At 46.3% G+C, this 21,447-nt stretch overlaps 1 protein-coding gene across 2 annotated transcripts in view; it reads left to right on the top strand.

Annotated features, from left to right (window-relative positions):
* The window catches only part of LOC147616550 (acyl-CoA-binding domain-containing protein 6-like), a 62,304-nt gene that overhangs the window by 25,934 nt on the left and 14,923 nt on the right, over nt 1–21,447 (top strand). For both annotated transcript variants that reach the window (XM_086777618.1, XM_086777617.1), the window contains exons 5-12: nt 11,822–12,082; nt 12,179–12,256; nt 12,409–12,522; nt 12,644–12,710; nt 12,804–12,865; nt 12,954–13,093; nt 13,256–13,382; nt 14,410–14,524. In XM_086777618.1, coding sequence (XP_086633744.1) covers nt 11,822–12,082; nt 12,179–12,256; nt 12,409–12,522; nt 12,644–12,710; nt 12,804–12,865; nt 12,954–13,093; nt 13,256–13,382; nt 14,410–14,524 — 964 coding nt within the window. The remainder of the gene's footprint in view (nt 1–11,821; nt 12,083–12,178; nt 12,257–12,408; nt 12,523–12,643; nt 12,711–12,803; nt 12,866–12,953; nt 13,094–13,255; nt 13,383–14,409; nt 14,525–21,447) is intronic.

Raw genomic sequence — 21,447 nt, 5'->3', positions numbered from 1 at the left:
CAACTTAATGGATGTGATGTATTGCTTGGTAAGCCATGGCATCATAGGCTTGAGCCCTGCAAAGAGTACAAGACAAACATAATTTCCTTTATGCATAAAGACCGCATGCATGTTATTGATGTTGGCAAGGAAGGGGATTCTATTCCAGTTGTATCTCACATCCAGATTAATAAAGCAATGAAAAAGAGTCTTTCAGTGTACTTGGTTTTTGTTCGTGATAACATTGAACCAAGTCATGTGAAAATGTGGATGTTTTGACTCAGGATAGGTTGAATTTTCTTCATGCATACAAAGATTGTTTTGCTGATGCATTGCCAGGTGAACTATCTCCCCAAAGCCCCGACGATTATCGCATAGATCTTGTGCCAGGTAGTTCTCCACCTAACAAACCCGTATATTGTGTGAGTGCCGCACAACAAGAAGAGATTATGAGCTTTTGGAGAAAGGTTTGGTTCAGCCAAGCTCCTCATCTTTTTGTGCTCCTGTGCTTCTTGTACAAAAGAAAGATGGGTCATTCCGCATGTGTGTGGATTATAGAGCTCTAAATAAGCTCACCATCAAGAACAGATTTCAATCCCGATTCCCGCGCATGACATCTTGGATAAGCTTGATGGCCCGGCTTGTTTCATCCGTATTGATTTGAAGAGTGGTTATCACCAGATACGAGTGGTGCCAGAGGATGTCCACAAAACGGCATTCAGGACAGCTTTGGATTGTATGAGTTTTTGGTGATGCCTTTTGGTCTCACCAATACCCCAGCCACATTCAATCGTATGTTGGATAGGATATTCCGACCCCATCGAAAATTCACAGGTGTATGACATCTTGGTTTTGTCCAAGAATGAGCAAGAGCATAGAACTCATTTGGCTACAGTGTTTGAAGAGTTGCGGAAGCATAAACTCTTCATTAATGCCAAGAAGAGTGAGTTCTTTCTTTCAGAGATACACTATTTGGGCCACATTGTATCCAAGGATGGTGTAAGAATGGATCCTGCCAAGATTGAAACCATTCGGAATTGGCCAAAGTTACAAAATGTACATGAGGTACGTAGCTTTCTGGGGTTATGTTCATATTACAGGCGCTTCATAAGGCATTTTGCTATGATTGCTACGCCTTTACATATCTCACAAAGAAGAAAACCACTTTTAAATGGACCTCAAAGGAGCAAGATGCCTTTTTGTCCCAGACATAAGCTGCCATACCTAATCTGGTGTGAACATGAGCCCACTGGGTCCACCAACGAATGGCCTAACCTTCCAAATACCAACTAGCCAAGATCACTATGTCAGTATCATTCTTTCTAACTGCAACAAAATAAGCTTCCAATTGATGCAACCAAGAATAAAGGGTTGTGGGATCCAGTTTACCATTATACTTACTAAAGTTCATCCTCTCAATTGAATTTCCATTGCTCGCATCTGTAACTTGAGGATCGAACTCGACTGCGGTTATAACCCTTCAAAAGGATCATCTGGCAGAGGATCTGCTATCGGAATCTGGGAAGCTCTTCCAATTCGGGACTCTGGTCTGCAAGTGCTTGCATCATCTGGAACATGTCGTGCACACTAATGTCTGCCGCCCTCAAATGAGTGTCTGGTACGCTTTGTTCCAAAGTTTCCCATTCTCTCTCTTCGACGAAGCTTGCCACAACAAGAATATACACTTCCTTTCCAGAACGCAATCTGACCATCCACTAAGTGTGTGGGAGACTTTTCCGAGGCTTCTGCACGCTAAAAACCAACCATTCTTCTAGGGACAGGAGTCACACCAAAAGGGGTCGTCCGCTCTAGCTTGAATTCTAGTTTCCAATCATTTCTTCATCGGTGTACCTATGGCATCATTGGCAACCAGAACGCTCACCACCTATTCACTCAAGGGCCTTTTCAATAGTTCCTAGCTCATAGAACCCGGAAATATATTCTCTTAAGAAAATCCAGATGGACTCTCCGTTGTTGAAGATCAACAAGATCAATAAACAGATCCATATAAAAGAGCCATGGACTCATCCGTTGATGACCAGCAAGGACAATCAACCAAATCCATGCTCGAGTTTTCTGGCTGAATCTTCGTACTTGAAGAAGGCTTTGATACCAATGTAACATGCAGAAGCTCATGGAAGAATCAGTAACTTCAATGCTCAGAATTCAGCAATCATTCGTGACGAAGATATATATATATATATATATACCTAGATGAATCCAGGAACATGCCCAAATTCACCTTTCAGGAACGTGCATGTTATATACTTATGGTAGTTGTGACCGCTCCCTACAGGAGGCCTACAGATCGGAAGAAAATATACACATATTTAGAACACTTAATTTAATTGATATTAACAATGGAAACAACATCAGCTACATAAATACTGGAAATACTGAAAATACACATGACACCAGCACTGGGGCTAGAAAAGAGCCGGCCACCCCCTCAATACATTTTGTATTTCTTGGAGTATTTATATGTACAAGTGTCACAGGCCTAATAGGCCAGATTTCTCCACCAGGGAGTGAAAACAACCAAACAAACTGATTCAAGTCGATGAAGATGTGTTGGTCGGAGTAGCCTCAAATCACAGGCTCATTCCCACCTTCACTGGTGGGTGAACACCTGCCTTTCACTGGTCTTCCAGGACCGTGCACAAACAGGCACGCCCGTACTAACGCAGGCCTATGGGTACACCGCGGAGGGACAAAACCTGGTTCTCCCCAATAAGCTTTGCTCCCAAATTCCCTGGTGAGTCTAACCTTCACTGGCTCTTAGAGGCTCTGAGAGCATGGTTAACAACACCACACAAGGAAATATACTGACCACACCAGGAAGAACATTCCTGAGCATGGTCAGCATATACATGCTTTGCTCCTGCACTACACAACTTAAAGAATTCTCTGAATTTAAATGAACAAATTTCAGATTTACACAAATGAGAAAACATAAGCGCACCTGGTACAGTGAGTACAATTCAGGTACAACAGGTACAATTTGCAGCAAGTACAATCAGGCACATCAAGCACTTCACATGTGTGCAGGTATAACCAGCCAAGTAGTATTCAGATTCTGTACTTACAGCAGGTACAGTAGGTACATTAGGTACTGTATTTGCAGATTCAGCACATGGGCAGCAAGCACAGGCCGATTCAGAGCAGGCAGGTACAGGTTTCAGCAACAACACAGCTCATGTGTGCAGGTGGAAGGCACGTACAGCAGCCGTATAGTACTCGGGCAGCAGGTACCATTCAGGTGGGCAACAGGCGAGTCAGATTGCAGGAGGGTATCAGGCGATGGAGAGAGAGGGACTGCAAGCGATGGAGAGAAAAATATCCAGCCACCACCCACGTGGGGAATAAAATACCAATGTTTCATGCAATACCTTTTTCAAAGGTTATAAAGCCTTAATACTATGGGCATCATCAAAAGGAAATGTCCAGTCCCTTTTTTAAATGTGTGAACACATTAGCTTATAAGCATTAAAGTTAACCATAGTTTATGGATTTTACCTTTTAAGAGGGCCAAAATGGAAATACTTACCACATGTTCACACGCCACACCACCGAGTCAGCAAACAGCACTCCACGATACACTGGGGGCATCCCCGTCCAATGTACTAGCATAGCATAACAGACAGACACACGCAAACAAGTCATGCAAAAACAAATTTATGCATGCAGGCATAAATGCATGTGCACATATAATGGACGAAATCTCCCTTTCATGAAACTTGTACAAGAAGTTCCTGTCAGGCACACAACTACGCGATAGAAATATAAAAATATGTCCTGGTCTTCCTATGGAGTGACAGTCCCATAGGTAAGACACCATCCTGGCCATACCAGGTGGCACCAACAGGCTCCCATCCATACAACACGAAGCAAGTCACACACGGGTGGCACGAAACTGGTTCCCGTCCATGTGACGCAGCAGTGGTCACACACGGGTGGCACTAATCTAGCTCCCGTCCATGTGACGCCGCAGTGGTCACACACGGGTGGCACTAATCTAGCTCCCGTCCATGTGACACCAAAAGACTGGCCCTTTCACATGGGACACTGGCTTGGCTCCATGTGAACATGGCACAAATCTGGCCGCTCTATGGAGTGACAGTCCCATAGAAGTGGCTCCAAAAATGGAGATGGACCAAATGGTGACATCCTCCCGGGCTTCTAAACAGTTGTTCGCAAATTAAAAGCCTCAAGATATGTCTGCAAAAGCTGAGGGTAGTCAACAAAATAATCCTCGTCTACCCACTTTGCATCAATTAACAAATAATTTTTAAATTTCACAAGGTATCTCTTGGAAAGCTTCCCATGTGGTAACTTTCTCTCCTTGTGAAATACAATTTCCTCTGGCTGAAGGATCTTCGCAAGCTCATCAACTTCTCGCGGATCTTCTGTGTGACAGGCTCCTCTGGATCTGGCCCCACATACTTCCGCAAAAGATTCACATGAAAAGCATTGTGAATCTTCCAATGGCTAGGTAAAGTAAGCCTAAAAGACACTTCATTGATCTTGTCAATCACTTTGAAGGGTCCATAATATTGAGTAGAAAGCTTTGGATATGATCTCTCTCGTCCTGGCCTCTTCCGAAGCCTAGCTTTCTCAAATTTAAAAAATACCCAATCTCCTTCCTTGACTTGCATGTCCCTTCTATGCTTATCAACAGCCTTCTTATGCTTGTCTTGTGACCTTGCAATGGCTGTCCACACCTGAGCAAAGGCTACATCCAAGTCACGCACATACTCATTAACTGCAAAAATCTCATCCTTTGTACGAAGGATGGGGGGCAAGACCACTCTACCATAAATAATCTCAAACGGAACCTTTCCCGTGGAGGCATGAACTGTGTTGTTGTAGGCATACTCTACAAGTGGAAGATACTTCTCCCACGTAGTCTTTTGATCTGCCACATAACACTTCAACAAATCCAACACGGTTGAATTTGCAGCTTCACTTTGGCCATCCGTTTGGGGGTGATAAGCTGATGAAAACTCAAGCTTAGTGCCCATGTTATCAAATAAAGCCCTCCAAAAGAGGCTCGTAGTCCTAGGATCTCTATCCAATGATGGACTTTGGCATACCATGATACTTGAATATGTGAGCAAGAAAAAGCTTCACCATATGATCAACTTTAATGGTTTTCATGACAGGCAAGAAGTGAGCTCGCTTGCTAAACCTATCCACAATGGTCAAAATAGCATTATTTCCATGCTGGGATCTAGGCAAATCCATAATGAAGTCCATAGTAATGCTTTCCCATGGCTGCAAGGGAATAGACAATGGCTGAAGCAAACCTAGAGGCTTTTGCCTATGCAAGTAAGACATGCGCGTACATATGCCTCAATGTCTTTACGCATGCTTGGCCAAAAGAAATCTCTCTCAATCATGCGTGTAGTAGGCATGATACCTCTATGACCAGCATAAGGTGGAGCGTGACATACCTCCATAACCTTTGGACGCATATCCTTCACCACACATAAGCAGTTATCCTTCATAAGATGACATCATAACCCTCTTTGATTACATAAGAGGTATGTGAGTGACCAGCCATCAAATCAGTCCATATATGGCAAAAATCAGCATCCAAAAGATATTACCTGGAGCAACTTGAAGACGAGTTCAAGGAGGCGCATCAAAATGTGCAACTAGTCCTGCAGTTTGCCAATAAAATTTTTAACCTGGGCATCTTTGACAAGGACAAGAAAGGGCAATTTCTTTATGGCCTTGAGATGTGAATCCAATGGGAATTGCGTATGTTTAGGCTAATCACCTTCGAAGATACACTCTCGCTTGCGTCGAGTGCTGAAATGAAGTACAATGGCGGAAAGCCCAAGATTTCCCAGTCTTCGACTCCTCCCAAGACACTTGCCTTGAGGGAAAAAGGCTAAAACCAGACGGGGTCTTTCCTAGGACAGAGCACGGGAGCCGCTGGCTCCCAAGAACTCGACTAAAGTACCCAAGCTTACTCTAGACTAGTATGCTCAAGCAGGCAAGACTGGTGGAAACCTGAGTGCTGAGGAGACAGCTCAGTACAAGAAGAAGGACAGGTGTTTCTTTTGTCACACAAAAGGACACACTTCTAAGGATTGTCCAAAGAAGATTATTACTCCACAGACGACCATCCCAGCCTCCACGGCTTCCGTGGTGAGCCGAACTCCCACACAGATCCCAATGGATGTCCCTAGTTCTTCGGTTGATGCAATTGTTAGGTGGGAGCTCGAAGATAAATAGAAGAGCGCCCAAGACCAGGAGTATGAGCGCAACGGATCTTTGGCTACATAGGTGGCCTGAGAGGAGTTGTCTTGTTTGACAGTGGGGCAGCATGGAGGATGTGGCCACAAAACAGGCCGCTTGGTGAGCCTGTTTCGTCTTGACTTCGGTTGACAAGAAAATTGAGGGATTTAGCAGAGGAATGACGATGAGCATCAAGTTTGAAGCTCAAGGTGCTAAGTGCTAAATTGGTTTTAGGGCATTGAGTTTGTGCGAGATTTTTTGGTTGCCCCTCTTGTAGGAGCAGACATAATTATGGGAATTCAATGGTTTCGTAAGTTTCAGCCAGACTTTGATTGGGATAGACACACTTTTCAGATTAACCAAAAGGTGTCCAAAGCCCCAATAACCATTAAATGTGAGCCAAGAATCCTGAACTTTCCTCTCATAAGCCACTTATTGCAGGCTAAACGAGAAATCAGGAAAGGCGCACATTGTACGATGATTTATATCCAAATTGCCCAGACGGTGGGCAGTGCTTCCGAGAAGTACCAAGCTCTCCATGAAAAGTTCCAGAAGATTTTTCTTTGGGACAACCTCCCTCCCTAGCTCGCCTCTATCCAGACTGGAGGACCACAAGATAGAACTCTTCCCAGGCTCGGATCTCTCGAGTAAGTTTCGATACTATCTATCCAAGGCAATGGAATCGGAGTTGGACCACCAACTCCAAGAACTGTTGCAATCTGGCTTCATACGGCCTAGTGTTCCCCCCTCCCCTCTCCCTCCTCCTCCTCCCCCCCCCCCCCTCTCTCGCGTCTAGACCGGAGGACAAGATAGACCTCTTCCCAGGCTTGGATTCCCTTTGCAAGTTCCCATATGCCTATTCAAGGCAATGGAATCGGAGTTAGACTGCCAACTCCAAGAATTGTTGCAATCTGGCTTCATACGCCCTTTGTGTCGCCATTTGCAGCCTCGATTCTGTTTGTCAGGAAGAAAGACGGGTCTTCCTGATTCCGTATCGATTATCGTGCATTCAATAAGTTGACTATCAAGAACAAGTTCCCAATGCCTTGGAATAGATTACATTCTCGAGAGGCTGAATGGGGCCAGGGTGTCTCGACGAAATTGGATTTGAAGAGTGGGTATCACCAGTTTAGGATTGTTGAGGGGGACATCCCCAAGACAGCCTTTCATACGGAACGGGCTCAGTATGAATTTGTGGTCATGTCTTTTGGCGTGACGAACGTCCTGGCCACATTCAACCGCATGGTGATGGGGATATTCAGGGACTTAAATTGCAAAGTGTTGTTCATATTTTTGGACGACATATTGGTATTTTCAGCTACTGTTGAGTAGTATGACATTGATGTGGAGAAAGTCTTGACGTTGCTAGAAAGCAACGAGCTCTATGTCAATGAGAAGAAGTCGGAATTTTATTTGTTCGAGGTTCACTACCTTGGATACATAATCAGTGCTGAGGGCATCTGACTTGATCGGCCAAGGCGGCTGAGATAGTCAATTGGGAGATACCACAGACCGCATACGACATCAGATCCTTTGTGGGTATATGCCAGGCATACTCTACCCACATAGAGAGATTCTCTGACCTCTCGACGGATCTCACAGATCTGCCAAAGGGTGTCAAGACTCGAAGGCACCGGATCTGAATGACTCCACGAGCGTTGGAGGCATCGAAGAACCTCAAGGTGGCTTGTTAGAAGCTCCTTGTCTAACACTTACCTCGTGGGATAAGCCGTTCCAAGTCATCACCGATGCGAGTAGCATCGTGATTGGAGCTGTGTTGCAACAGAATGGCCATCCAATAGCTTACATGTCCTGTAAATTATTGCGTGCAAAAAAGAATTACTCAGTCCGATCGGGAATGCCTAGCAGTTATTCAGGAATGGAAACATTGGAAACATTTCCTTTATGGCCGTGAATTTGAGGTTCGCACTGACCATTCCTTTATGGCCGTGAATTTGAGGTTCGCACTGACCATAGGCATTACGTTGGATTTAGACAATGCCAAGTGTGTAGTGGAGTGACCGTCAGCACCGTTGGGTCCAAATCTTCTAGTAGTTTGGTGGTATAATCGAGTACCTTCCAGGAAAGGCCAACCCAGTGGCCAATGCTTTGAGCAGGAAGGAAACAGTGACATTGATTTAGACCACTAGACTCGATCTTGTTGGTATGGGACTAGATGACATGAAGCACATATATGTAGATTCCGAGGAACAGTGGGAGTAGGCATTGGGTGCCATAGGACCATGTCACTTTTTGATACGAGATGGTTGGCTTTTCTATAAAGGCTGACTTTGTGTCATGAAGTCGTTCAAGGCAGCTCTTCTCTGTGACATCCATGATGCATAACTGTTGGTTACTAGGGCATGAATTCGACTCCGAAGAAGCTAGAAAGGCAATATTATTGGCAAAGAATGAGGCTTGTTCACTCCTGTGCAACATTGTGACGTTTGTAAGAAAGTGAAAACTCCTCGTTTGCCTTTACCCATTCTCGAGAAATATATCGATGGACTTTGTCACAAATCTGGCATAGGACCAACATGTCATGTGGCATGGAGATCATCAAGAAGACGAGAAGGAAGAATTTGGATTTAGTGTAACGAAATTTTGTATACGAAATTTACAACATTTTGAAGAGTGTTGTAAATATTTTTGCTTAATACAGACTTGTAATTAAAACTTAATTGCATCATTTCATTACATATAGATCTATGGCTAGTATCCTCTGTATGTATGTGACAGTTTGTAATAAGGCCTCTACCACCATAGGTGCTGTAGCAAACTTTGCTTGAAGGATATAGTGAGGGACAGATGGTGCATGCACTAGTCTTGTCAAAGGCAAATTAGCAATGCATAGGGTAGATCTTGTCAATGTAGTGGGCAGCCATGTTTCACCCCAATAGTACTAGATATCTCCTCTGAGAGTCCTCCAAGGCATCCCTCTCCCAACCACTAACTCATATAAAGCATAAATGCCCCAAATCATGTTTGATGGAACTCAAAGGATCTGTAGGCGCTATAGTAGTCGATCATGGGGCACTGTATCAAAGGCTTTGTGGAAACCCACAAAGCAACAGTAGAGGCGTTGGCCATCAGCCTTGGCTTGCTCAATGAGGCTCTTGAGTGTGGAGATGTGATCCAGGGTGGAGAAGGTCCATCTAAAACCTGCCTGGCCTCGTGCTCTATGCCCCTCTCTCTTTGCCAATGAGCTGAGCTCTGTCTCCAGCACGGATCCATATAGCTTGGCCAAGGTATGGCCGATCATTGATGGTCTTGTAGTTATTGGGCTCCATAGTGTCCTTAGCTTTGTGTATGGGTGAGATGATGTGTGATGACCAAGTGTGGGAAAAGCCTTCTGCTAGTGCCCTGTTAAACATGTAAGCCAAGAGGGGTGCAAGGGTTTCGGCTTCATGTGATAGGTACTCTGATCTAATCCCCTCATGATCCTAGGAGTGGGCGTTTTGGAGTTTCTGGATGGCCTTTTCCACCATGGTTGACGTGAAGAAAGTGGATGTAGTGGGGCGAGGTTTGGGTAGGTGTGGGAGTGGAGGCTGATTGGGAATATGGTAAAGTGAGTGTGCATAAGTGTGCCAGATGTGAAGATCTGTAATGGGTGTGGGTGGGCATCGTTCCCTCAACCTATGCTAGGCTTACTTAGAGTTGCTGCTCAAGAAGAGTTGGTATATCTCCCAGTATTGCTTTACACATATGCTCGTTTCTGCGGCGAGTGAGAGAGCGGTTAATCCTTTGAGCATCACACACATGCTCGTTTCTGCGGCGAGTGAGAGAGCGGTTAATCCTTTGAGCATCACACTCGAGGATTTGACTAGTGGCTACCTCTCACTTGAGACGAGCATGTGTGGTGCGGCACTCGTCATACTAACCACTTTGGGGCATGGTATCCGTTTTAGGCTTAGCATTGGAGTGGGGGGTGTATGGAAAGCTGGTTATGGCTGTAGAATGTCTGGTGTCGGTGAGTTGGGAGGTGAGGGTGGCAAGGGGAATTGATGGGTCCATATCTACCAAAAACCCTAACCCTAGAGTTCTACATGCTTTCTAAACTCCCTAGGATCATGCTAGGCTGAAATCTAGACTTTCTAGCACTATACTATGTTGAAAATGAGCAAAATGTTGATGAAAATGCAGATTTAACACAAAAATGCAAACCCTAAAAAGAAGACCCTAATTTAAGAAACCCTAATTCAGCATGCACAAAACGTAAGCTAAGGGCTATCCTAGGATGACCTGAGCTCTGATACCAATGTAACATGCATTGCAGAAGCGTGTTCATGATTAACACTAAAAAAAGAAGATTAACGCTGATCCTATGTTTAGCAAAGACACATACGAGAAGGAGAGGTAGACCTAATCTACTGTATATTGCCAAAACATGCTATATATACAATGATCTTGTTGATTGAGGCTTCATATTGCATACCAAAGATCCTTGTGGTCCTCTACTTGCAATCGGACAAGAGAAGCTCATGCTGATCCACCACTATGTCCTTGTTGCCTTGCAGACTCTGACAAATGGATCCTCTTGATCTTTGAATGATGATTCTAATGAATGCCTAATGTTCCTATTTATAGGAAAAGGTATGAATTCGTAATCAAGTCGGTTTTGCCTATTTTTCCCACAAAACATTGTCCAAAAAGTCATATTTTGTGTCCAAACTATCCCCAAAAGGTGTCCCAACCATTGGGCTATGTCTTGGGCACTTCCGTGAGTCTATAGGGCTGCAAAATCCACTCTAAATCTGCCCATATATTGGCTAATGAGAATATCCATGTCTATGAGCATTGGGATTAATGGATGCACATGACAAGGCGGTTGGGGCAATGAAAAGAGAGAAAGCAGCGAAGAGAGAGAAGGGGCGGGTGGGGCAGCGAAGAGAGTGTGTAGGGAAGCACTGTGACGACAAAGAGAGAGAGTGGAGACAAAGTAGTTGGAGAGAGAGAGAGAGAGATGCAATAGAACTCAAGTGAATGATAATACTCACGACATGTACAATGTATTTATAGGTACTGAGGCCGTTATCTTCTCACCTAACCCTTAATAAGGGCAGTCACACCTAGAGGGTGTTCACACCAAAACAACCTAGACACAACCCACACCATTGAGCAGATTGTGGCTATCTAGAACAGCTTTGGGGCAGGCACCTAAGGCCAGCCAGCAAGGGGCTGGTGTTGACACAGAATTCATCATAAACTGTAAGCTGCTATTGAGCCTCGCTCCAATGTAGTGGATCAGTATCCAAGTGTTTGGACACTTCCGGTTGGTCCGTTGGTCGAAGTCATCGAGTCGTAGGAATTGTTCATGTAGAATGACGGTTGGTTTTTGTCGAGTTGTGTACGCTGGGGCACTGGTTTAGTTAAATGGTATGAGAAGGGAATTTCTATTATTAGGCTGTTCTTTAGAAGTGTTAATTAGTAAAAGTAAGCTTTATGTAGTCTATAAAGATGTACCATGTACCATGGTGTCTTTGTACATGCTATGACAATAGTCATAATCTGTTTTCCATCAAGGACCACCTGAGTGTATGAACTTCATTGAGAAAGAAGTAAAGCCTAATGGTTGTACATTATTGCATTCTCACAGGAACCTCCAATTTTAGAGGTCAAAGGAAGTCTAGAGGAAGGGTTTCCTTTGCCAATTCAGGCAGATCCACGGTTTGAACAAGTTAGCTCTTTGGAAAATGGAAGTCTTGGTCTCTTCTTTGAAAAAAAGGAAAAAGAAAATGGAATTCTTGGTGAGACAGAAGACAAGGATGTTTTAGTTGAGGGGATAGCTGCAGTGTCTACCCAGAATAAATGGGTGTCTCCTCAAGTATCTGGACATTGGCCCTCACCACGGTATCAGGTAATGACGAGCTGATTGAAATGGTGGCGCTATGACATGGAGCACATGCAGGGTTCTGATCATTATTTATCTGTTTTTTTGCGCATGGATTTTCAGCATGCAGCAGCAATCATTCGGGACAAGATGTACATTGTTGGAGGCAATCATAATGGTCGGTACTTGAATGATGTCCAGGTATGATTCTTTGTCACTTGCAGCAGTAGTCTTTGTTTCACAGGAGAATTCTTCAAATTTAATTAGAAGGGGTTTTCAAATGATAAACTCAATGATGCAATTATGCCAAAAAACCAGATTTTTTTAATACGGATCCAATAGTTTTTACGCAGGTGTTGGACTTAAATACTTTGACGTGGTCAATGGTGGAGCAGAAGTCTATTCCTATTTCACAAGGAGAATCGGACACTCTTTCTTTGCTACCACCTTGTGCTGGTCATAGTCTGGTATCTCTTCTCTTTATTTTGTTCCTGGTGCCATCAAGACTGGATGTGGTACTCTACCATTTTGATGTAGAGTGCATTTTCTTAATATCTGGGTGAAGCTAAGAGGTTGCCCTTCTTTTAGATTCAATGGGGCAATAAGCTTCTTGCAGTTGCTGGACATTCCAAGGACCCCTCTGACACAGTTATAGGTGAATGCCACAAGCCATTCTTTTCACATCTACATGCTTTTGGCTTTTCCTGTAGACTAGCAACATGGAACTTACAGGCTTTTGTCAATGCAGTGCGTGCCTTTGATGTTGACACAACTTCATGGTCTCTTTTGAAGTCATTTGGCAAGGCTCCGGTATGTGAAGTGTAAAGTCCAGTTCATGTAGAGATCTCCTCCTCTATTCTGTAGCAGCTCTCTCTGAATTACAGGAACACTGTTGCAGATAGCACGAGGTGGACAATCAGTCACCCTAGTAGGCTCCAACCTTGTTATGTTTGGCGGAGAAGATTCGAAACGTCGCCTTTTGAATGATTTGAATATCCTTGATCTTGAAACAATGACGTGGGATGCAGTAGAAGCTGTGTAAGTCATAGCTTAATTGGTGTAGATTTCTCTTTCCTTGTCATATAATTAATAGGGGTTTATGGTTTGGCCTGGATTCTACAGATGTTCTTTGTAAGAGGTTCTTTGACCCTCTATATGTATACGCATACTAAAGCTTACTTGCATGCTTTGACCATGTAGAGGGACACCGCCCACTCCTCGTTCTGATCACACTGCTACAGCTCAAGCAGGTCGATATCTCCTGGTATTTGGTGGTGGTTCACATTCCACATGTTTCAATGACCTTCATGTGCTTGACCTTGACAGTGTAAGTGGTCGAGATAAACTTATTCTAAGTGTGTAAGTGGTTTTCTGGTGTCAATCTTTTGGCAAACCATAGTTTCACAATTTGCATCTCTTAAGAAATGGTGCAGAAGTCCTATGATTAAGCTTTTTCCTAACCATTGATCACTATTTTTACTCATGTTATTTGCCTAAGATATGGCTGAGCTCTTCTTCGTCATTTAATACGAACCCATCTTTGTCTCTGTCTACGATCTAGCCTCTATGGGCTCTAGACTCTGGATTCTCCTTCTATTAACAGCGGATGTCTGAATGAAGTTCTTGGGGGATGGGACTGATCAAAGTTTGCCATTACACTTTTGTACTATCATGCGTTGTGTGGCTTTGGTCCCACTGGTGGTGCATCTCTAGCTTGAGTGGTTGGTACTGATCAAAATATGCCATACAATCATGCATGATGTGTCTCTGATCTCACTGGCTGTGCATTTCTTATCTGGGCATGGGTATGGCCTTTGGGTAATCACTTACGCTTATTATTGAAGCCTTTTTTTCCCAACTTCTACCTTCTCATGTCTTTTTGAGATGACCTTTTGTATACTCCATTTGTGTCATGCCTTTTTCTCATTCAGTTAGCGTGTTAATATATTGAAAGTTTGGCTAAATTTAGAATGGCATCTTGAAGATAATCAGGATCTATTTTGTGAGACTCTTGTTAATTGTTTGAAACTATTAACGTGTTGGATTTTTCTACTGGATGTTGGGTCACATGCGGAAGCTTTTTGATTTAAACATGTTGAAATATTTGAGTCAAACAGGTTGTGTGATCAGCTTACCTAGAGAGAAGGAATGCATACTTAGAAACAAAAGAAAGGAAGAAAGCAAAGGTTTATTAACGTCTTGAAAAAGACCCAAAGGGTCTAAGAGACGTTACATGTTATCATGTTTGAATTGTAAGTCATAAAACATGTAAATGTGTCTCGTAGGCGCAATTATCTTGCTAATTTTTTACATGCTTGCTTATCTCTGACTACATTATGTTTTTGATATGGCAGATGGAATGGTCTCAACCTCAACCACAAGGGGTTTTGCCAACCCCACGAGCAGGGCATGCAGGTGTTACAGTCGGAGACAGTTGGTATATAATTGGTGGTGGAGATAACAAGAGTGGTAATTTTAACCTTTGTGCTGGTTTGCATCTACTTATGAGAGAGAGAGAAAGAAAGAAAGAAAGAAAGATATATTAACGTCTACGAGAGGCCAAAGTCGGCCTATGAGACAAAAAATAATACAACTGTGTTCTTCCGGTCATCGGAAGAAAAGAAAAAGAAAGAAAAGGAAAAGAAAGAAAAGAAAAAGTGTGCATGTGTCTGGATACAACTGTGAATCATCATGGATCAGTGGAGCCCATATACAAACAATATAAAGGGGGGTGGGGATGTGGATGGAGTGCTAAGGCAAGATGCATCTCTATATGCTGAAGGGGTAGTACAAGCATGCTATGCAGATCTATGTCTAACTCCATCCAGTGCCATAAGAGGGATATAAGATATCATACATCGCCGATGCTGAGGCTGTGAGTGGCATGAACATGTACACTAAGTCTGAATGAAAGCGAGCTAGCCTCTCAGCCTCTCCTGTGTCTCCATCTGGTGTCTCATCCGGATAGCTGCTATCTCTCGGTGACGGAGTCGGGGTGCTCTATGTCCAGTCTGTCTAGGTCTCCTCTTGGCTCTCAATTCCTCTGCTCTCTGTGCGGTCACCCCACGTGGTACATCAGCTGGCACTGGCATAGCTATCTGGAAGAAATCTGTGAGCTGGGACTGTCTCCCACCCCTAGTGGGAGCGGGTGTCTGGAGGAGTCTCTCTCGAGAACTATGAAGCTCTAGTAGTAGTTTGCCAAGCTGTTGCTGGTCCGAGGCCTCCATCAACTGATGTAGTGAAGAGTGCTCCTCAAACAATCCTGCATATCTATCTCTGACTCCCTGGTGGGCTCTACATCTACATACAAAGTGATCCTCAGTCTCCACCTCCTCGCGGCACAATCTGCATATCCGCTCGGCTCTGGGAACCCGTGCCACTCTCCCAGCCTCTATCTCTAGCTGATGTGATCAGACTCGTAGCTGTCCAATAGCAATGAAATGAAATTTTATTATTGTCTTCGAAGGATCATAACGGGTCCATGAGACACATGTCAAACATACATGAATACATAAGTCGATGCGCTCGGGAGCCTCATTGGAAAGCATAATGAAACGGAAATGTGTGAAACTAGAACTGAAACTGAAATGAAAATCAAAAAGCTATGCAGCATGCTATAAGTGTACATCATGAGAAGCATGTCATGCCATATAGGTACTCATTAGGGCTAGGCCCCCTCGTCAGGTGCACCATAATAGTAGAAGAAGTCGTGCCCCTCCACCTCTCCTCCCTGGATCAAGTGGATAATTTGGTCCCTCAATAGCCGCGATCCGTAGGCGACAATGGAGGGTCCCCCCCCAGGTGTTACTGTCGGAATGCCCGTAATGTCCTCTGGCGTCGTGAGACCAGTTTCCTGTAGTGGCCTCTATGTAGGTGCTCTATGCATCTCTACTCAATCATCTCATATGTGCATCCTCGTGGGTACAACAGTGGTCTCTGGAGCCATGGGTGTAGGTGAAAGAGGACAGCCCTGTTTCACCCCTATCGTGCTATGGATATCATCGGAGAGCCTGGTCCTGGTCTTGACTCTGCCTGTGACATGCTTATATAGTGCTACTATAGCCTACTAAATCTGTGTGCTGTATCCCAACTGCTGGATCCGGTGCAAGAGACGGTGTCTGGGAACAGTATCAAATGCTCTCTTGAAGTCTACGAAGCAGCAGTAGAGACACTGGCTCCGTGATCTCGCCTCCTCCACCATGGCCTTGAGAGAAAAAATGTGATCCAGTGTGCAGTAGTCCCTGCGGAATCCTGCCTGTCCCGGTGCTCTAAGTCCTGTCTCTTCTACCTGCTCATTGATCTGGATCTCTAGAACGGATGCAGAAATCTTGACCATGACGTGGCCAATCATAATGGTCCTAAGCTAAGGCATCAATCCCATGGGTTACAAACTCCGCTTGTAACCCATCATGGTCCTTAGCTCTCCCGTTCTTTAACTGAGAGACAGCGTACATAATGTTGGCGATGGAAAATAGGTCAGAAGATATGGGTCTGGAGTCCTGGGGTGAGTCCATGGTGGGCTGGTCAGGGATGTCATAGAGTGGGGGAGGTGTAGGCAGACCAAACTTGGGGATCTGTGAGCGGAGAGTGGGACTTGAGGTGAAGGAACCTTTTCCAGAAGTCCTTGGAGTCACAGCTAAAGAGTAAACTCAGCTCCTCCTCATTCCGGATAAGGAACTGACGTTTCTTGTGTCTCGTCAATCGCTTGTAGTCCCGCCTGGTCTGTGCTAGGCCAGGTGCAAAGGTCTTCTCCTCGAAACGTAGGTGCTGACGCATGGCCCTACATTCGTCGTCGTACCAACCGTTGTATGGGACCTTGCCTATAGGCGGGGGACGGGAAGAGTGGGTGGTGACTGGGAAGGAATCGTGGGCTGCTTTGAGCATGGATTCGTGGATGAAATCCCATCTCTCCTGTGTGGAGTGTAGGGAATCGAGGTGGTCGGTGGTGATGAGTTGAGATAAATGGAGGCTGTAAATATCGTCCAGAGAATGGTCAAAGTGAATCCCGAGGTATGGCTGTGGATTTGGATGTCTGGGTGGAGGCTCGTGTGTCATATGTGTGAGGGTCAACGTGATGTGTGAGTGGTCTGCAGATGGGAGTGGGTGTGAAACTCTTAAGGCTATGAATGTCAGGGATGAGAGCCGGAGGACCCATGACGTAGTCAATGACGTTGCAACTTGTGCCCCCAAAGGGGAAGCATGTGGCTCTATGCGAAAGAGGCCATCTGTGCAAACCGTTATAGATAACCAGACTATGAGCAGAAAGAAGATCCAGTAAACATTGTCCCTACTACCTGGTAACCTCCGCGTGAGCATCGTCAGAATGTCGGTCTATGTATTGTGCCTGTACTGTATGTACGATGATGGGGTCCTCAATGAAGTCCAGGATCTTTGCCTATCTGTTCTGCGTCCTCGCGTTGAAGTCTCCAACGAGGAGGACTTCCCCGTGGTTGGAAAACTCTAACACATCTGCCGATAGATCCTCGAATGGGGAGACTCCGGGTCTCGTGGTAGCTCTAGCATATGCTGAATCACTAGGTGGGAAGTAGCACACTGCGACAAACAGATCTCTGAGAGGGGGTCTCTTGAAGCGAACCCATAAGTATCTGGCATGTGCATCGTGTCTGTCAACGGAGATATGTCGTTTGAGATGCTCTCTGGATAGAACCGCTACCCATCCCCTGACACCGCCTGTCAAGCGTGTCTGGTCCCTGAAGGCGGACTCCCAAATGAAGCCTGTCACAAGCGGTAGTCCTCGCTCTGGACTCTGGTGTGTCTCTGTCAGGAACACACTATCTCTGCATGAGATGACCTCCTGGAAGTCCCCTGGAGAGGAAGTCAAGGAACCATTGCAGTTCCAGACTGCAACCCGGAGTGTGTCATGTCGTTTGTGTCTCATGGGCCCCGTCCCTTCATGTAGTCGGCGGAGCGGGGGTTGGGGCCGTGAGTGGCCTCCTGAGGGGTCCTGATATAAGATGTCCATCTCGTACCACCGCCCACTTGCCCTCCTTGCGGAGGGCATCTCTCTGTGTCAGGAGTGCCTTGCGCTCGGTGACCTGTAATGGCGTCAGGTCCTCGTCCATGAAAACCTGTGGGTGATCCGTGAGTCTGGCCCTCATTCGTAGCGCCGTCAGTCGTGCCTGCGCATCCCTGAATTGGATGACTAGGGACTGGTGCCTGGTGGGATCCCTGCTGGCTCTGTATGCATCAAGCACCCCGTGGTCCTGTACCCCCCCCCCCCCCCCCCCCCCCCCCCCCCCCCGAGTCTGGGATACAAATGTCACTGCCTGGGCCACTGGTGTCACTGCAGGGAGTGGTTGAATGCCACGGATCCTGATGTTGAGGGCCTTAACGGCCCTCTGCTGCGTCTCTGCCACTGTGGCTAAGATAGTGGGGTGCTGGGTGGGGGGTGAACGTCTAACCCACGTCCACCCACTGTGTGGTCCGGTGATCTGCTTCTGTACCGTGGCAACTGCTGCTACTGGGGTAGAATCCAGGTGCTGGATCCTAGTCTGTACGGCCTGCATCTGATCTGTCTGGCCATGAAGCTCGGCTGACAGAGTCTTGTGTGATGCATGTGTCAGAATATGCAGCGGAGATGATGACCAAATCTGGGAACACGAGCAAAAACGCAGGCAGAAAAACAGCACAAGAGAGAGAGAGATGTAGGCGTGTAACTCTGCTCTATATACACAAGAAGATCCCGAGAAATGATACAAATGAGGTATGGGGGCTGAGGACCTATATATACCTCCCTGGAAGGGCAGTCGGCCAGCACTAAAGTGCCCACGACTGAAGAAAGAGGTCCCACGACTGCATAAATGCAGTCGGCCAGCAAACTGGTGCCCATGACTGATCAAAAACAGTCGGCCAGCAGCAAGAGTGCCCACGACTGATAAACACCCAGTCGGCCAGCACTGTACTGCTCTTGGCACCCTCTGACAGCCCTCCCAAGCCTTAGAAAAATGGGAAAAAATAGGGGAAAAATGCGGGGAGTGAGGAAAAATGGCAAAACACCTCATAAGGGCGGGCACACCCACAACAAAGGCCCTGGTGTATACAACTAGACAGGAGATGACTTCTAACACCCCCTCTCAGCTCGTGGCTGTGTAACCAACCACTAGGAGCTGGGGTGCCGCCTGAGCAAATCCTGAGAGAGCGACTTCGTGAAGAGGTCCACCGTACTGTCCTCCGTCGAATAGAACTCCAGCAAGATGTCATCAGCAACGATCTGTTCACGAACAAAGTGCCTCTGGATGACCATGGGTTCCTCCAGTGGAAGCCCAAACCTGCAATGTAACCTCCTCCTGCTCCGTAAAACTGCTCCTGGGCCATAAGTAGATCCCCTCGTGTCCGAATCTCCTCCCTTCCCAAACCGAGTCACTCCAACCGTGGAGTCGGACTCCATCCAACAATCCCCCTCCTGTGTACAAGAGTCCTTGATCCTTCACATGGCGCAGAAACCACAGGAAACGCAATCCTGCCTCCAAAAGAGACATCTGCAACCATGAGCTCAACCGCCTCATCAAGAAGCTCCCGTCCAATCTGGTGTCCATCAACCAGATCAATGAACCATACAGCTTCTGAGTCACCGAGACATCACACAGCTCACAAGGATCAACACCTGTTACGGTGCACAAGCAAGTCCTGGAAACCTGATGAAACCTGTCAACCACCCCCTTTGAATCCGGAACCACAAAGCCTGGAGAAACCACCTCCTTCTGCATGTAATCACTTGTCACCTGCCTGGCTTTCCGAAAGGTCCCCGTGGAAAGAACATCCTCAACTACTGGAAGTTCTATGTCCCGAACACTACGAGACATCAGAGCATAAGTGAGTTGTTCAGCTTCCTTTGACTCACGAACACAAGAACTACCAACATCAGTACTGGAAAGGTCCTGCCAACTGCTGCCATCTACTGGCAAGCTATCCACCATCTGGTCCTGGAAAGCCCACACCTGCAGCGTATCCACACTTGAGTAGCCATTACCAGACTGCCACTCATCACAATCCGGAGGACCTGGGAGAGAGTGCTGAAAGCCTGTAAACTCCATTCTCCACTCCACCTTCCCAAACCACTTGGCCTGTTGTTTTGTCCCGGAGAGCAACAAAATGCTCATCAAACTCCATCCGAACGCTAGTCTTGCAAAGCTGATGCACTGACAACAGATGAAAACCAAGTGCCGGAACATACAACACCTGGGAGGAATGCTTCCCCCTTTTGCCATCGGGAACTATCTCCATCCTGCCCTCACTGTGAACTGGGATAGTGGACGTATCCCTAGTAAGTATATGACCAGAAAGCCTGCAGAGATCCTGTAAACCGGAACGGGAAGGAGTCATGTGCCTGGAAGCACCACTATCGAGAATCCACTCCCGAGTATCCGTTGCGGAGAGTCCTCCAATCTCCTCCCTGCTTGAAGAAAATGAAGCATCGGTGTCCATCACCTCTAGGTGCACAAAAGCCGGAGTCTTCATGATTGCTGCTGAGGAGTCTTCACCCTTCTCGGTCTTCCGCTTGGGACACTGCCTCCAATAGTGGCCTTTCTCGCCACAATCATTACAGGTCCTCTCTGCCTTCAGTTTCTCGCGGTCAGCGTCGGACTTCTTCTCAGAAGACTTCTCCGATGAAGCCTTCCCTTTGCCCGAGTTACGACCTTTCGACCGTTGGCCAGTAAAGGCCTCCGAACCTCCACCTTGAGGAGGGTTCGTGAATCGTTCCCCCTGGTCCACGACCATGGGCACAAGCTCCTCCCACGTGATGGTGCTGAGCCTACCACCACTGGTAATCAAAGAGGAGTAAAATGCTGAGTACGAAGAGGGCAAATGTGACAGCAACGTGATGGCCATGTCCTCTGACGATATCTCCTTCCCAGCCTGAAGAACTTCGTGCTGAAGAGCCTGCAGCTTGTTAATATGCTCCCGCATCGTCGACGACTTTGCAGGGCTCATAACCCGCATCTGTACTTCCAAGGAAATCCTCTTCATGGGCGATACCCTGTTGTAAAGTGAGGCCAAATGCTGCCATATACCTCTGGCCAGCGTCATATGCTTTACATGATTGATTACCTGCGGTGTGCAGTTGAGGAAAATAAACGAACGGACCCTGGCGTTGACACGATCCCACATCTGTGTCCGGGCCTCCCGGTCCTTTCGAGTTGACGGTAACTCCCCTTCTTCTACTTCCGGCCGTGGAACACCAACAACGACGAAATCGGCGAGGTCGTAAGACTCCAAAACGGATTCCATCATCACCTTCCATATGCCGTAGTTGCTCCCGTCCAAGTGACGGTCCACCGGGAACGTGGGGAGTGTCGGGATCTTCACATGTCTCTCGGCCATCTCAAACAGATCTGTCATAGCGGGGATGTACTCTGAAAAGGGTGGGTGGG

The sequence above is a fragment of the Cibotium barometz genome, chromosome 38 (assembly GCF_041138505.1).
Source record: "Cibotium barometz isolate CiBa-2024 chromosome 38, ASM4113850v1, whole genome shotgun sequence".
In the NCBI taxonomy this organism is placed as follows: Eukaryota; Viridiplantae; Streptophyta; class Polypodiopsida; order Cyatheales; family Cibotiaceae; genus Cibotium; species Cibotium barometz.
The sequence above is the reverse complement of the archived record's forward strand: the minus strand, read 5'-3'. Positions and strand labels throughout refer to the sequence as shown.